Source organism: Mastigoproctus giganteus, chromosome 1 (genome assembly GCF_048544385.1).
Source record: "Mastigoproctus giganteus isolate SK-2022 chromosome 1, ASM4854438v1, whole genome shotgun sequence".
Taxonomy (NCBI): domain Eukaryota; kingdom Metazoa; phylum Arthropoda; class Arachnida; order Uropygi; family Thelyphonidae; genus Mastigoproctus; species Mastigoproctus giganteus.
This window is the reverse complement of record NC_143575.1, coordinates 272,647,270-272,663,636: the sequence shown is the minus strand read 5'-3', so window position 1 is coordinate 272,663,636 and position 16,367 is coordinate 272,647,270. Positions and strand designations below refer to the sequence as shown.

At 40.4% G+C, this 16,367-nt stretch overlaps 1 protein-coding gene across 3 annotated transcripts in view; it reads right to left on the bottom strand.

Annotated features, from left to right (window-relative positions):
• Positions 1 to 16,367, bottom strand: part of ctrip (E3 ubiquitin-protein ligase ctrip) — an 894,611-nt gene that overhangs the window by 116,469 nt on the left and 761,775 nt on the right. For all 3 annotated transcript variants that reach the window (XM_090377644.1, XM_090377653.1, XM_090377662.1), the window contains one exon: positions 8,075 to 8,189. In XM_090377644.1, the coding sequence (XP_090233770.1) occupies positions 8,075 to 8,189 (115 nt within the window). The remainder of the gene's footprint in view (positions 1 to 8,074; positions 8,190 to 16,367) is intronic.

The following is a 16,367-nucleotide window of genomic DNA, read 5'->3' as shown; positions in this document are numbered from 1 at the left end:
CATGAGCAGAGCCATCAGCAATTCTATCCTTTCGAAAAATTGTGATGTATGTTGTGCATGGTGGGATCGTCATTTGCCTTTAGATATGTCTCCTGCAAGCAAAAGCAAACTGGCTCATGCTTTTGCAGGAGGGCCTTGATGTCATCAATATTTCGCCGGAATCCAAGACAATTCCACTGTAGGAATTTAGCCATTATTTTGGCTTGGTAGGTCCATCAGGCGGCTTCCTTGCTGAGCGCTTACTTTTATCAGTCTTGGGTTTATCTTTTTTGGGGAAGAAAGGACGCTGTCCCGTGTCCATTTCTTCCTCTGCAAAGAGTTCCAAGACTGAATCTTCGGGTACCTCCTTCTGCTCGACATCCATGTTTTCTTGGGTAGTAGGGGGAGACTTCCCCTTTCTTATTCTTTTCTTTCATAATTACCTTTGTTACTTGTGGAGCATTAGGAGGTACTGATATAGGAGTGGCAGCTGATTGGTTTTTCTGTGCCGGTTTTTGAGAACTTAAGAGATAACACACGATGGGAGTGAAAGACTCCTTTGGAGGAATGGTCATGTCCGTCTGAGTTCCAACGGAACATCTCCCTGCTACCTTCTGGGCGTAGGTAGGTTTGTTGATATTCAGGGGTTTCACCGATTTCCTTGCCTCCTGGTATGATATATTTAGCTCTGCCTTCAGCCGTTGAATTTCTTTTTCTTCTTTCCACCTCTGGCATGCTCGTGAGTAGGCCGGGTCTTCGCCTTCACAGGGTGGGTTTTGCGGCTGAACATGCTGTTGTTTCGTGGTCCTTTGCACTGCATCGAGCGCATGCAAGGACTCCACGGCAGGCCATTTGAGAATATCCATACTTCTGGCATTTAAAACACCGTAAAGGGTTCGGAACGTATGGACGCACTGAACAATTGATGTATCCAGCTTTAATCTTGTCAGGAGGTTTAGGAGAGTTAAAAGTCAGGATAACGCTCCTGGTTTTAACAATTTTTCCATCCCTTCGCGCAGTAATTCTCTTGACGGCAATAACTCACTGTGGTTTTAATTCGGAGCAGGTTTCCTCCTCGGTTACGTCGAGAAGGTCCCACTCCGAAATGACACCTTTTGATGAATTGAGTGTTCTGTGTGGTGTCACTGTTATGGGTACTCCTCCGATTGATGTTACTTGGAGTAGATGTTCCGATTGCCTGTCATTTTTATTTTGAATTAGAAGAAAAGAACGAAGCCTCTTAACTGATTTGGGTGAACCTGCTAACCCATCTAACCGTTTTTGAATAAAAAAGGGCGACATTTTACCAATCGGTGTTTCATTGGTAGAATGCATAATTAAGAATCTTGGGACAGGCCCTGATGGTAACTCGGTTCGCTGCCTCTTTGTAGCAATAATGCTATCTGTTTCTTTGTCATTGGTTTCGGATAGGGACCGGGTTGGGGGCCCTGAAGAAATAGGTTTATCAGGATTCATAGAAATGTTATTTGGTTCAGTGCCCGGGCTCCCCACCCACCACGGAGCCCAAAGGGACGCCCACTACCCGGCATGCAATAAATGCGCTCGGGAGTGGAATGCCAGGGGCTACCCAGACACCATACCCGCACCGCCGCCAGTCTGAATCCTGTCCCTCTGACCGTGAGGGTAGGGGCGTGGCATTGACACGGTTGACCCTCTCAGGCGAGCCTACTAGCCGATTGATCCTAGCCGGGCCTTCCAGGACATCCCGTCTTGTCGAAGCAGGGGCCAAAGTGGTGTATTGAAGCTGGGCCCCTCAACCACCAGGATCCTCCTTTCCGAATTTCCACGGGTCGCAGCGCACGGCAAACACGCCGGATTCCATTGATGGAACCTGGGCTGTGGGCGTTGGATCCCAGTGATACCAGTCTGGAGGTCCAGCAGCGTCACTGGGAGGTCCCCTCACCATGTACAGGTGCCCACGTGATAGAGGTGTATAAAGCCTTGAATGGTTTGAGCATGCTCAATGCTGATGGGATTCTTCCTCTTGCTCAGAATAATCACCTGAGAGGGCATAAATTCAAATTGAGGAAAGACAGATGTAGGATAGACGTGAGGAAATTTGCCTTTAACCAGCGGGTGGTTGGTTGGTGGAACAGACTTCGATCCCTTGTCGTGGAAGTTGATAGCCTAAATAAGTTTAAGGCTCAGCTGGACAGGTATTTTGAACGAACAGAGGGGTGAACTGGAAGTGGTTTTTTTTTTTTTTTTTGGCTGATGCTGCATAAGCTTGCTTTCTTGCATCAAATGCCTCTACTAATGCTAATGCTAATTGTTTCTTTATCCATAGCTCTGTCCACTGTGCATGGTATGCTGTTTGAATTATGATATTATAATCAAAAGTTGGAATGAAGACAGAGGTTAAGTCTAAGGTTAATAGATTTTTAGCAGGTATATCAGCCAGTTCATTTCCTTTTATGCCTGAATGTGCCGGAATCCAGCAAAACTTCACTAGTTGTTGACGGTGATCAATTTGCAACAGCAAACTCCTGATTTTCATTAAAATATGGCGATTCTTTTGAGAGGGATTCTGCATTGCTCTAATTGAGCTGAGAGAGTCGGTGTAAACTATATATTTTACAGATGGGTGTAGAGTCAAATTTTCTAGAGCTAATTGTATTGCATACAGTTCTGCTGAAAAGTTGGTATACTCAGGTGGAAGAGAAGCTGATATGATAGCAGAGGGAAACACTGCTGCTGCTCCAACAGTTGAAAGAGATTTGGAACCATCTATATATATCAGCAAGAAGTCAGCACAGCTTTGAATATGGCTAGCATGGAGTTGTTGCACATTCAGTGTCAGTATGCGATTCTTTCCCCATTGGAAAATAAGTATCAGTTGAGGAAAGGGGGTCCATGGTGGATGAGAGTAATTCTTTATCTGTTGCCTATTGTGGAGAGGAACATTGCAGTTCTGTGATATTTCAAGGAGCCGTAGGCCAGCTGGTTAGATTTTACTTGGTTTATTTCTATAGAGATTAACTACTGGTTGATTAAAAAGGTATGGCTGAATAGTATGCAAAGAGAAAGTCTGTATATTGGCTGCATATTTAAGTAACAGCATTTTTCTGTGGAGATGCAGAGGGGGGGGCTCACGAGCTTCAAATGTATAGACTATGAGTTGGAGATGTCCTATACACATCAATTGCAATCCACAGTGCATTATGTTGAATAGGATCCAGCCAGCGTAGTATACTCCTTCGGGCAGAATCATAAACTGGAGCACCATAATCTAAATGGGATCTAATCAATGCTCTATATAAGAGCAGCAAAGTTGTACAGTCTGCTCCCCAAGAATGGGCAGATAAAGCTCTTAGCATGTTGATCTTTTTGAGACAGGTAGTACGTAATAATTTAACATGCTCAAAGAAGTTCAGCTTACTGTCCAGGATTAATCCCAAGAATCTGATATTGCTGGCAATCGGAATGGTGGAATTTGATATCTGAAGTTCAGGATCTGTATGCAGTTTGCGTTGATTGTAAAAGTGGATCGCAACTGTTTTCTGTTGAAAAAGATGATATCCATTGAGCTCAGCCCACTTTTGTACTTTATTGAGAGACATCTGCAATTGCCTTTCGATAGATCTCATATTCTGTGACTGGCAAGAAAGAGAGAGATCGTCAGCGTAAAGGTACGGCTCTAGGGTATTTGGGAGTTCCTTTGTGATGGAATCAATTCTGAAGGCAAACAGGGTAAGCACTCAAAACTGACCCTTGTGGTACTCCTTCTTGCAAGAATGTAGTCGAAAGGGAATTTTGATATCGGACCTAGAAAGATCTGCCCCTGAGGAAGTTCCTAATAAATATAGGTAGGTTGTCACGGAGACCATCATTATGGAGGTCAGGGAGAATTCCATAACGTCAGGTAGTATCGAATGCCTTCTCTATATCTATGGAGGCCATAACTAGGTGTTCGTTTTTAACAAAGGCATTGTGAATTTCAGATTCACCCTTGATCATCAGATCAAAGGAGGGCCTGTTTTGGCGAAAGCCATGGTGACTATTACTTAGTAGATGTTCGCTTTCAATGATCAAAGTGAGTCGACTGTGGATCATTTTTTCAAGAATTTTACCGAGGCAACTGGACAGAGATATTGGTCTGTAACTATTAGGATTGGAGGGGTCTTTTCCAGGTTTCAAAAAGGCCAGAACTGTAGCATGGTGCCAAGAAGTGGGATAAACATTTCTCAGGAAGATTCGGTTAAAGAAGGCTAGCAGCATTTGTAAGTTTTTCTCATCAAGGTGCTGTAACATAACATAATACATCCCATCTGGCCCAGCGGCACTGTTGTGTGTTGTTCTGATGGCTTTCAAAAGTTCACAGTATTGGAGCGGCTGGTTATAGGGAAGTAGCAGTGAGGTTCGAAAGCTGATGTGTCTGTTCTGTGGTGGTCTTAGTTTTCTGAAATTCTGGAGTGTAGGAGGAAGCAGCTGAGACGTGAGCAAAAGTTTTGCCTAAGGCATTTGCTATATCCAGAGGAGCAGAGACATCTAGACCATTGCAGGAAAGAATTGGGGAAGGAACAGTTGGAAACTTCCCGGAAAGCTGCCTAATTTTCTTCCATATTAATCGTGGGTTCATGTTTCTATTGATAGTTGATGCAAACCGAGTCCAAGAATCTTTCTTGGCTTGTCTTTGAATGAGACGAGCTTTTGCCTTTAGTTTCTTGTAGTTAATAAGATTAACTGTGGTTGGAGTTCGATGAAATATATTCCATGCTTTATTTTTTTCTTTCTTCCCCTTTGTACATTCCTCATTCCACCAACAGTTGAAATGCCGTTGTGTCTTGGAATTTGATAATGGAATTGAGCTTTTAGCTGCAAATAAAAGGCAGCAAGTGATACAATCGGTAACTTCATCTATGGGATGTAGTTGTATAATTTTTTTGTTCAGTCTGATTGCTGACTGAAATTTGTCCCTATTAGCTTTAGAGAATTTCCATTTCCTGCAGGGTTCATCTAATGGTGGTTGTGTAGTCATCAGATTACAAACAATTGGAAAACGATCCTGTCCATGAGACTATCCAGAGCGGACCATTGAATGACTGAGAACAGTATCGGGGAGCAAATCAATAGGTCAATGGCAGAAGTCTGTCCATTAGGTAACTGTATATGGGTGTGCGAGCCACTGTTAAAGAAGAGTGATGTTTTGTTTTTCCAGTAAAGTTTCAATCAGTCGGCCACATCTGTCTAATTTAGATGATCCCCATAAAGGGTGGTGGCCACTGAACTCCCCTAGCAGGTAGATAGGGGAGGGTAGCTGTAATAAAAGTTCTTTAAGATCATTATAAGAGTAAGTATGATTTGGTGGGAGATAAACTGAGACTAGAGTTAAAGCAGTCTGAGTAATCAGACGCACAGTGACAGCTTCGATTTGGGTTTGGAGAGTGATTTGCCTAGTTGGAATCCTTGTGTTAATTAAAATAGCTACACCACCACGAGCAAAATCGGATGTATTGCGATCTCGTCTATAGACAGTAGTTTTTTATGGAAATGGAAATTTGAGCAGTTAAATAGGTTTCTTGCAGGCAGAAACAACTGGAGAGTAGCAGTTAATTAAGTAATGAATGTCACCAATGTTGCCACGAAAACCTCTGCAATTCCATTTCAAGATGTTAGGCATTACTTGAATTTAGAAGAAGAAGCTGTACCCGACGTGGTTGTCTTATGGCGTTCTGGCTTTGGTTTGTCTCTTTTTGGAAATGTACGGCGACCTGTGTCCATACCTTCTTCTTCTACATCGGATCTTCCTGTTTGGATGAATACTCTGGATGCATCGATGTGTCCGGAATAATCTTTTTTGAAGATGAACTAGGATTATTTGAAATAGTAGCAATCACTGGTGGAGGAGGAGATTTTACTGGAATCTTAAGAGGCATATTACTTGCTTGGTCTGAGTGCTTCAGGGTATTGAACTCTTGCTGAGAGAGGACAGCTCGAGCCCAGTCGGAGATTGATATGTTATTTATGTGGAACGGTAACATCAGTTTGCGTGGCTATTGTTTGATATTTTTTTGCGATACTGGCATAGGTACGGTTAGGTATACTGGGTGCAATTAATTTTCTTGCTTCCTGATAACTAACTTTATTTTCAACTTTATATTTCACAATTTTTTTCTCCGTTTTCCATCTCTTGCAAGTCTTAGAGTAGGCAGGATGGTTGCCTTTGCAGTTGGGACAGATCATTTCTTTAACCAAACAATCACTTTGAATGTGATCGGAGGATCCACAGTTGGGACAAACTGGTTGCCTCTGCATGTCATTTGAGAGTAGCCATACTTTTGGCATTTATAACATCTCAATGGATTGGGTATGAAAGGACGAGTGCGGCAAAGAAGATATCCTGCTTTTACTGATGATCGCAGATTTGGACTGTAAAAGGTGAGAATGATATTTCAGGTAGGTACGAGTATATTGTCTCTTTTGACCATAATTCTTTTTACAGCGATTACATTCTGTTCCTGAAGTTCTTCTTTAATCTCTTCCTCCGTCACATTCATCAGGTCCCAGCTAGATATTACACCCTTTGATGTATCTAGGGTTGCATGTGGAGTTACGTTAACTGGAATACCAGCAAAATTTGTAATTTTTAGTAGTGTTTCAGAATTTTCAGTAGTTTTTAGAGTTTCAATAAGTAAGCCCTCTGATTGCAGTCTCTTAACCATCTTGGGAGACCCTGCAATACTTTCCAGGTGTTTTTGGATTAGAAAAGGAGATAGCTTACTGAGAGGCTGTTCTGATATTGAGTGCATTATTAAAAATGCTGGTAAGTCTGTCACCGAGGGATTGGTTTGGTTTTCACACCTCTTTGCTTGTGACAAATCGTGTTCATGTTCGATATCTGGCCGATAGCTTGTCGACTCTATAGATGGAAACATATTTTGTTCAAAATTGGCTCCTTTTGGTCCCTGGCAAATAAACTTTTCTGCCAAGGTTACTGGCCCCGCCACAGGGAGGCAGGAGCAGTGCCTGGTGTGACCAAGCAAAATTGGTAGGAATTAGTCTATTAAATATGAAAAAAAGAAAGGTTACTTTCGTTTCTTGCTCTCGATCAGTACTTTTGAAAAAAGAGCTGATCGAGACATAAAAAAAACATAAAAGATATAAAAGAGAACTAGAATTCACCTTTTGGGAATTGCAGTGAAAGCACAGAGAAATCACTCTGTCACTATCGCTTGGCATCCGGGGCCAGAACTTCTAGAAGAGACAGAAAATGGAATGAAAACATAAGAGAGAAAATGGAAGTGGAAAAGAATATTTTTGACACTATCGAAGAAAAGCGTTTAACATGGTATGCACATATAAAATGGATGCAAGAAACCAGATATCCAAAGGCTATCCTGGAATGGATAGCTCCTGGAAGGAGAAGAGGAAGACCTAGGAGGACATGGATGGATGGAGTATGGGAGTGCATGACAGCCCAAAGCTTAATCGACCAAGACGCTTTGAACCGCACTTTATGGTGGGAAAATATTCCTACCAAAAAATAACTTGTAGGCTGATGGACACACTCTTCTTGAAGAAGAAGATGAATTCTTATATCCATCAGCTGTGTTTTTTGTGAAATAAACCTTTAGGTAAGGTTTCTTTCACAAAATAAAACTAAACTTACCTCTACACTTCAAGCAATGACAAAAAAAAAAAAAAAAGTTTTGTGTACTTCATGTTCACTAACTCATAACTGTAATTGCTTGTTGAATAATTTTTGGCAAGTGTCCAATATTGACGATTATGAGACCGAAGCTCTCTGATATGATGAAAAATGGAGTACAGCACAATCTGTAAATTGAGTAATAAATTGTAAAAAAATACAAATTACTCAATTTTGTTTCAAAACTAAATGTTCATTCATCAAAGAACATCTATAATTCCAAAATGAAGATTTCATTTTCACCAACAGCCAATCTTTTTGACTAACAATTACTACAAAGACTTTCTATATATGTTTCTTAATAAATATTTTGTTTATAAATGTTTTCATTCCCAGAGACTGGGGCAAAAAAAACTCAATAAAGCATAGGTCAAGTGGTAATAAATTCATTATTAAAATATACTAATAAAGTTTTATTTCTACTACCTTTTCCACTGTCTGATGTAATAATTTCTCCTCGCCACATCTCCAAGTCAGCACGTTGAAGCTCTTTTGATACTAAGGCATAAAATTCTAGTGTTGGTCCTAACCCAGTTCCCACCTGCAAATAAATTTTTAATGAATAAGGACCACAGAAAAATCAAAATTCAGCAAGAAACCTTATTCAATAAATAATTCAATCACATATTTCTTAATCTGTCAAAAAAATCTTTTCTATAGTAGTGTAAAATTTCCAGTCTTTAATCTACCTACAGTATTAAAGTACCATAGATTCAGAAAATAACTGAATTTGGAATTATCATAGATCTGTAATGAATTTTCGTAACCCATGTCAAAGGAAAGGTTTAAAACAAAAGCACTTTTTTTTTTTTATGAAACTCCAAACATGAGAGGTATTAGAACCTATAGTACTTAGTACAGTGGTTGAGCTGGAGGTTCAGAAGACGAGAGAAGATATTTGTTGACATCAGACTTCAACATCTAGACTGTAATTTTCAGGAAAGACATATCAAGAGTGGTTTGTTCCAGAAAATGGCAGTTGAATGAATAAACGAAGAAGATGAAAAGTTGGTTCTGTGAGTTTGGAGTTGGACAGTAAGGGATGTTGGAGCCACTTGTTCAGACTGTTTTAAAAGAGAAAGTGGGAATTATAGAAGCCAATTAAGAAGAACAGTGCCGATGGAAGTATCTGTAGAAACGGCATGCAGCGGAAACAGAATGTCTAGGAGACGAGCAGAGAGACCCTTAGAGATGAGTCATTAATTAACCTAACTGCCTTCTTCTGAATGGAATCTAGAAGCCTGAGAGAGGTTTTGAGGATACCGGCCCAAATGTGGGAAAAATATTCCACGTAGGGCAGATTTTCGATTTATACGGAGTGAACAGTTGTTTGGAAGAAAAGTAAAGCCGAGAGGGAAAGAGAAAACCAAGTTTTTTAGTGCAGAGGAAGCAATATTTGTAATGTGGTTGTGCCAAGAGAGAGAGATTAGAAGTCAGAGTAATCCCCAAACGAGATATATCATCTTGCCTAGAAATCAGAGTGTTACCAAAGATAAGCATAGGAGCAGAAGAATCCTTATTGTGAGATATAAGACAAGACTGAGCTTTAGAAGGATTGAAATCAACGAAGTTGTCTTTGCCCTGCTGGAGAATTACCTTGAGATCAGCATTAAAAGAATTTGTAGTGGATTTTTGAGAAGTTGAAGCTGATTGAGCAGGGCAAGGTTTCTCAAACTGGAAAGTGGAATGCAATGTGCTATCATCGGCAAAACTATGGATAGGATTTCCAGTCAATGAGGAAAAGAGTGGGGGAAAGAACTGAACCTTAGGGACACGAGCATTAGCAGAGAAGTTAAAAGACAGAGAGCCATCTACCATCACCGTCGGTGAGTGATCAGAGAAAACTGGATAACCAATTACAAAAAACAGTTGGCAAACCATAAAATTGAAGCTTGTTTAGAAGACCATCATGCAAAAACATGATCAAAAACCTTTGAGATGTCAAGAGAAACTGCTTGTGTTTCACCAAACTTTTCCATTGAATTTGTCCATAAATGGGTAACATAAGCCAGAAAATCACCAGTGGATCGACACTGACGGAATCCATACTGGCGATTGTTGATCAGACGGAAGGTTTCTAGGTAGTTTAAGAGTTAGTGGTTAATTGATTTCTCCATTACTTTAGCAAGAGTAGAAGTAATTGCAATGGGACGATAATTGGATGGGAGGGATTTGTCACCCATTTTTAGGAACTGGCTTGATATGAGCAAATTTCCAAGCAGAAGGAAAAATGCTTTTGGAATAAGAAAGTGAAGAAAGGTGGCAAAGAACAGGAGTAAGTTCAGGAGCACAGGTTTTGAGAACAAGTGGAGAAATACCACCAGGACCTGGAGCTTTCTTAGCATCAAGATTCGTCAAAATCCTTCTGACATCCTTTTGACGGAAGACCATAGGAGGCATTGAATGGAGCATATTGGGAATGGTGGGAGGTGTTTTACCAAGATCATTTAATACATGAGTTGGAAGAAAAATGGGATGCTAGCAGGTCAGCTTTATCCTTGTCTGAAGTGGCAACAGAACCATCTGGTTTTGACAGAGTTGGGAGCAGAGATAGGCAAAAGTTGGGGGCCAATAGCTTTGGCAAGAGAACAGAATGCTCGGCTACCATTAGGGCAAGAACGAAGTTTTCTATTCTTAGCCTGTTCAAATTCTACTTTGCACTGGTTAATAACTGCTTTACAATTGTTGCGAGCTTTGGTGTAGGCAGAAAATGAAACTGAAGAATTGGAAAAAAGCCAATTTCAATATGCAACATTCTTCTTTTGAACAGCCTAGCACATTTCTTGGAAAACCAATGTTTAGAAAAGGAAAAGATTTTAAAGTGGAGTGTGGAATAAAGGATTCCATTCCTACAAGAATAATTTCACTGACATAATCAGAGAAAACATTGACATCAGAAGTTTTGAAACAATAATCCGACCAAGGAAAAGAAATCTTGCAGATCATCCCATTTTGTATCCTTGTAATGTCAAACAACACGAGTTTGGGAATAGCAATGACATAAAGGCTCCATTGAAGAAGAGATAATCACCAAGATGTAATACGAGGTGCCTAAAGGACCACTCAATTCGACCGTATACTTAGAAGGGTTGTTTGTGAGAAAAGGATCAAGTATGTTGGCTGTATGGTTAGGATTGTCCGGTATGCTTGTAGTTAAATGAACAATCTGTGTAAGGTCATTAGTAATTGCAAAAGCCTCGGCATCTCGGCCAGCTGGGTCGGTGTGACTAGAAAACGGAAGCCAGCTGGAGTTGTGAACATTAAAATCACCAAGGAAAATTACCTCACTGTTAGGAAAGTTGGACTGCAGAAAGTCAAGTTGCATAGAGAGGAAGTCAAAGAGTTCCAAGTGATTAGTGGAGTTGGGAGAATGGTAGAGACAACAGATGAATTTGACACAATGAGGTAGAGATTTTAAGTCAGAGAAGATCAAAGAGAGGAGATTCCAAATTGCCAAGTCTCTAACAGGGAATATCAGAACGGACATATGCACAAGTACCACCTTTGAGGCAAAAAAAATCATACAGCAAATAGTTTTGGCAACTGAGATGAGTAGTAGTTGAATCAACCCATAACTGAGATTCAGTTAGAAAACACTTTCATATCTATTCCAATTTTTAACCTGTATTAGAGTAATTAACATTATAGTTGTCTTCCAAAAACTGCAATATTAAGTGAAATAACAAGTTACCCTACCACCAAACAAACTATAAACAAATGCACTATTCAGCTGCTAAATTATTAATTTTTTTTAGAAACCAAGTACGCTTCACTACACAGTAAGAGGGAGAAATTGAGACAACTGTACAAATCATTAACTGTCAATTAAATTTTCTCAACTCATAAACCATGAAAGTAATTACAGAAGCTACTATGACAGTAATTATAGATGCTACTATACAGCCAATGCCATGGTATTATTAATGTACAGGATGTCTTATAATTATTCATCTGATTATAAAGCTCATTAAAATTTTATTATAATAGGTACTGTTGTTGTTGGGTAGGTTTCCTGACAGAAGGGCAACTATGGCCAAAATGGGTTTGTCAGAGTCAATATCTTCATTTTAATGATTTATCAAAGTGCATTTATTATTCCAAGATGTTTAATATACATAAAGAGCTAATTCAGATTTGTTTTGTCACCAAGTATATGAAAGAGTCAGAGGAGCTTGCAAATTTGTTAATGATCAGAAGGAGGCAGTAGGAACAGCTGAACAAAAAACTGAGAAATTGTTGAAGTTAAACATAAGGAAGGCACCTGGGGTGGACGGAATTTATCCAGTTATATTAAAGGAGGCAGCAAAGGAAGTAAGCAAACCCTTAGCCATAATTATGAGAGCTTCCTTGGACTCAGGGAGATCCCCATGGACTGGAGATGTGCAAATATATCACCAATTCACAAAATGGGGTTCAAAAGGTGACACAGGTAACTACAGATGTGTTATTTTAACTTGTGTTCCAGGGAAAATAATGGAATCGCTGGTTAAAGAAACATTGCAGAATCACCTATAAAAGACTGCAGTAATAGTTAAGACAGCATGGGTTTGTTAAAGGGAGGTATTGTCTGACCAATTTGATTGGATACTATGATGTGGTCACAAAGGAACTGAATGTCAAAAATAATTTTGATATCATATACTTGGATTTCAGGAAAGCTTTTTATACTGTTGCACATGGAAGACTGCTGTACAAATTGGAGAGGTATGGCATTAAGGGTAAGTTGCTACAATGGTTAACAGGATGGTTGAGTGGAGAAAACAGAGAGTGGTAATCAATGAACACTGCTCTTTGTGGACAAATGTTATTAGTGGAGCTCCCCAGGGTTCGGTGTTGGGCCCATTGTTGTTTTCTATATTTATCAATGTAAAATTTTGTATCATCTGCAAACTTAGACATTAAACCTGATATTGATGAAGGTATATCAGGTTTAATGTCTAAGTTTGCAGATGATACAAAAGTTGGCAGGGTTGTTAGCGACAGTAAAGACAGTATGCTACTCCAACTGGATCATTAGCATTAGTAGAGGCATTTGATGCAAGAAAGCAAGCTTATGCAGCATCAGCCAAAAAAAAAAAAAAAAACACCCCACTTCCACTTCACCCCTCTGTTCGTTCCAAATACCTGTCCAGCTGAGCCTTAAACTTATTTAGGCTATCAACCTCCACCACAAGGGATGGAAGTCTGTTCCACCAACCAACCACCCGCTGGCTAAAGGCAAATTTCCTCACGTCTATCCTACATCTGTCTTTCCTCAATTTGAATTTACGCCCTCTCAGGTGATTTTTCTGAGCTAGAGGAAGAATCCCATCAGCATTGAGCATGCTTAAACCATTCAAGGCTTTATACACCTCTATCAGATCACCTCGCTGGTGCCTAGTCTCCAGACACTGTAATTTGCAAAACTTAAGCCTTTCTTCGTAAGAGCACCCCCTTTGTTCCATTCACTAATCTTGTTGCCCTTCTCTGTACTCGTTCCAGCAGCTCTACATCCTTCTTGAAATGACGCCTCCAGACCTGTATACAGTACTCTAGGTGTGGCCTGACCATTGCCTTATACAATGGAATAATCACCTCCTTATCCCTGCTGGAAAAATTCCTGTATATCATTGACAATACTCCATTAGCTACTCTTGCAGCCCGTCTGCACTGCTCAAAGAACTTCATATCTGCCTGCACAACCAACCCCAAGTCCCTTTCATTCTCTACCACTGTCAGTGTAGTACCACAGAGTTTATACGTTGCTCTGGGGTTGCTGTTTCCCATGTGTAGTACTTTACATTTGTCAATGTTAAACTTCATTTGCCACCTCTCAGCCCATCTGCTCAACCTTTCCAGATCCTGTTGCAGCAGCATAGTGTCAGTAGTGTCCTTGACAACCCTGCCAACCTTTGTATCTTCTGCAAACTTGGATATTAAGCTTGATGTACCATCATCAATATCATTTATAAATACAGAAAACAATAATGGACCCAACACTGAGCCCTGAGGAACTCCACTAATAACATTAGTCCACAATGAGCAGTGTCCATTGATTACCACTCTCTGTCTTCTCCCCCTCAACCACCCCTTTATCCATAGCAGCAATTTGCCTCCAATGTCACACTGCTCCAATTTGTGTAGCAGTCTTCCATGTGCAACAGTATCAAAAGCCTTTCTAAGATCCAAGTATATAATATCAAAGTTATTCCCTGCATCCAGTTCTTTTGTGACTGCATCATAATATCCAATTAAGTTGGTCAGGCAAGACTTCCCCTTAACAAAACCATGCTGTGTCTGAGCTATAACTGAAGTCTTGTCTAAATGATCCTGCAGTGCTTCTTTAACCAGTGCCTTCATTAATTTTCCTGGAACAGAAGTTAAGCTCACAGGTTTATAATTACTTGTGTCAGCCTTTGATCCTCCTTTGTGAATTGGGGTCACATTTGCACATTTCTAGTCTATGGGTACCTCCCCTGAGTCCAAGGAAGCTCTCATAATTATGGCTAAGGGTTTGCTTACTTCCTTTGCTGCCTCCTTTAACATAACTGGATAGATCCCATCCACCCCGGGTGCCTTTCTTGTGTTTATCTTCAACAGTTTCTCCTCCACTTTACTCCCAGTTATTTCAAGATTCTGTAGCTTACTGCTAGAGTTGAATACACCTCTGGCATTCCCCTTGCCGAATAACTCCTCATGTGTGAATGTCGATGCAAAATATTCATTTAGTTTGTTAGCTACCTGAGCAGGATCATCAACAGTTGACCCATCAATATCATGTGGACCAATCTGATTCATCCCCTTCCTTCTAGAGTTAACATAAGTAAAGAACTCTTTGCTGTTTTTCTTTGCATCCCTTGCCAAGGATTTCTCGTAATCTGCCTTTGCCTGCCCAACCTCCTTTGTAACTTGGTTGCATATCAACTTGTATCTATCATAGGCTTCTGTGTCATGTGTTAATTTGTAAGTATCCCTGCTTATTTGTAAGTATCTTTGCTGTTTTTCTTTGCATCCCTTGCCAAGGATTTCTCGTAATCTGCCTTTGCCTGTCCAACCTCCTTTGTAACTTGGTTGCATATCAACTTGTATCTATCATAGGCTTCTGTGTCATGTGTTAATTTGTAAGTATCCAATGCATTTTTCTTCTCTGCCATATGCCTCATTAGTTCATCTGACATCCATTTTGGCCTAAACCTTGAACAATATTTCTTAGTTGGTATGTAAAGCCTAGTAGCTTCCAAGATAAGTTCTTTGAATGCTTCCCATTTTGAATTTGCTGTTGGTAACATCATCAGTTGGTCCCACTGTATAGAATTTAAATACTGTCTCAGTCCATCGTAGTCACCTTTACGGAAGCAATAACCCTTCCCTTTACCCCTAATGGTAGTTACCTCTTTGAGTAAATCCCACTTCAGCACACTGTGATCACTGCCACCTAGTGGTTCGTTTATCTGCAGATTCTTAATGCATGAAGAATCACTGCTGATAATCAAATCAAGAGTATTACTCCCTCTAGTTGCCTCCCAAACATGCTGATGTAGAAAACAATCCTCCAATAAATCCACAAAAGCCCTGCTAGTGTGTGAGTAACCAGCCCCCAAATTCCAGTCAATATCTGGGAAATTAAAATCTCCCATTATAAGACTCTCTGATTTACTGGCCCACTCTATTTCTCCGAACAGTTTCTTATTATACTCATCAGAGTCATTAGGCCTATAGCACACTCCTACTCTCAATTTTTATCTCCCAATTCTTATGTCACACGAAACTGACTCGACACTGCACTGTCCAGCGATGTCGACTGGCTTCACTTCCTTGGATTTTATGTGTTTTTTAACTAATAGCATAACCCCTCCTCCCTTCCTATCCTGTCTATCCTTTCTGTAGACATTGTACTCCCCAAATTCCAGTTCTGCATTCCTTATTCCTTAGACGTGGTGTGTGATACCACGTCTCTGAAATCCCCACAATATCTGCCTTTGATGTTTTGAGCAATACCTCAAATTCATCAAATTTATTTACTAAACTCCTAGCATTGGTGTACACGCAAGTATACCTGCACCTGTTTCTATTCTTGGCTACCCTAACACAACCCATGTGTTTACTTGTACCGCAATGGCTCCCAGCAGTCTCTGAAATACCATGCATCTTGTTTTCCAGGCTTCTGCTCAATCTAATAGAAGCAGTGCAAGAATCTCTTTCACCTCTGCCAGTGGCTACTGTCAATCTATTGGTCTTTGTCTCCCCCCAAGCTAGCAGTTTTCCGTCCCACCTAACACTGCCTCGATAGCATCAGCAAATATTCTTGCACCCTTTCTATTTAAGTGTATCCCATCCCTGTAGAAGCAATCTCTCCTGTTAACAAGTACAGTCCAGGCTGAAAAAAATTCTACCCCTTGAGCCTTGCACAATCTTTCCAGGGCCGAATTGATCGACAAGGCTCTCATCATATACTCCCTCCTATCGTGTCTGGGCAGAATTGCAGACACTTTCAAATTCAACCCTAATTCTCGGCTTTTGTTCAACAGTGACCTGTACTTGTTAAGTAATTCTGCCGGTCTCCTACTCTTAATATTATTAGTGCCAACGTGTACAACTATATCACCTTTTGTGCCCTTAAAAGATGATATTCGCTCTACAACGTCATCAACCTTTGCCCCTGGCAGACATACCCTGGTCCTGTTCCACCTATCTTTTTCACAAAGCATGTTCCCCGTTTCCCTGACAATAGAGTCACCAA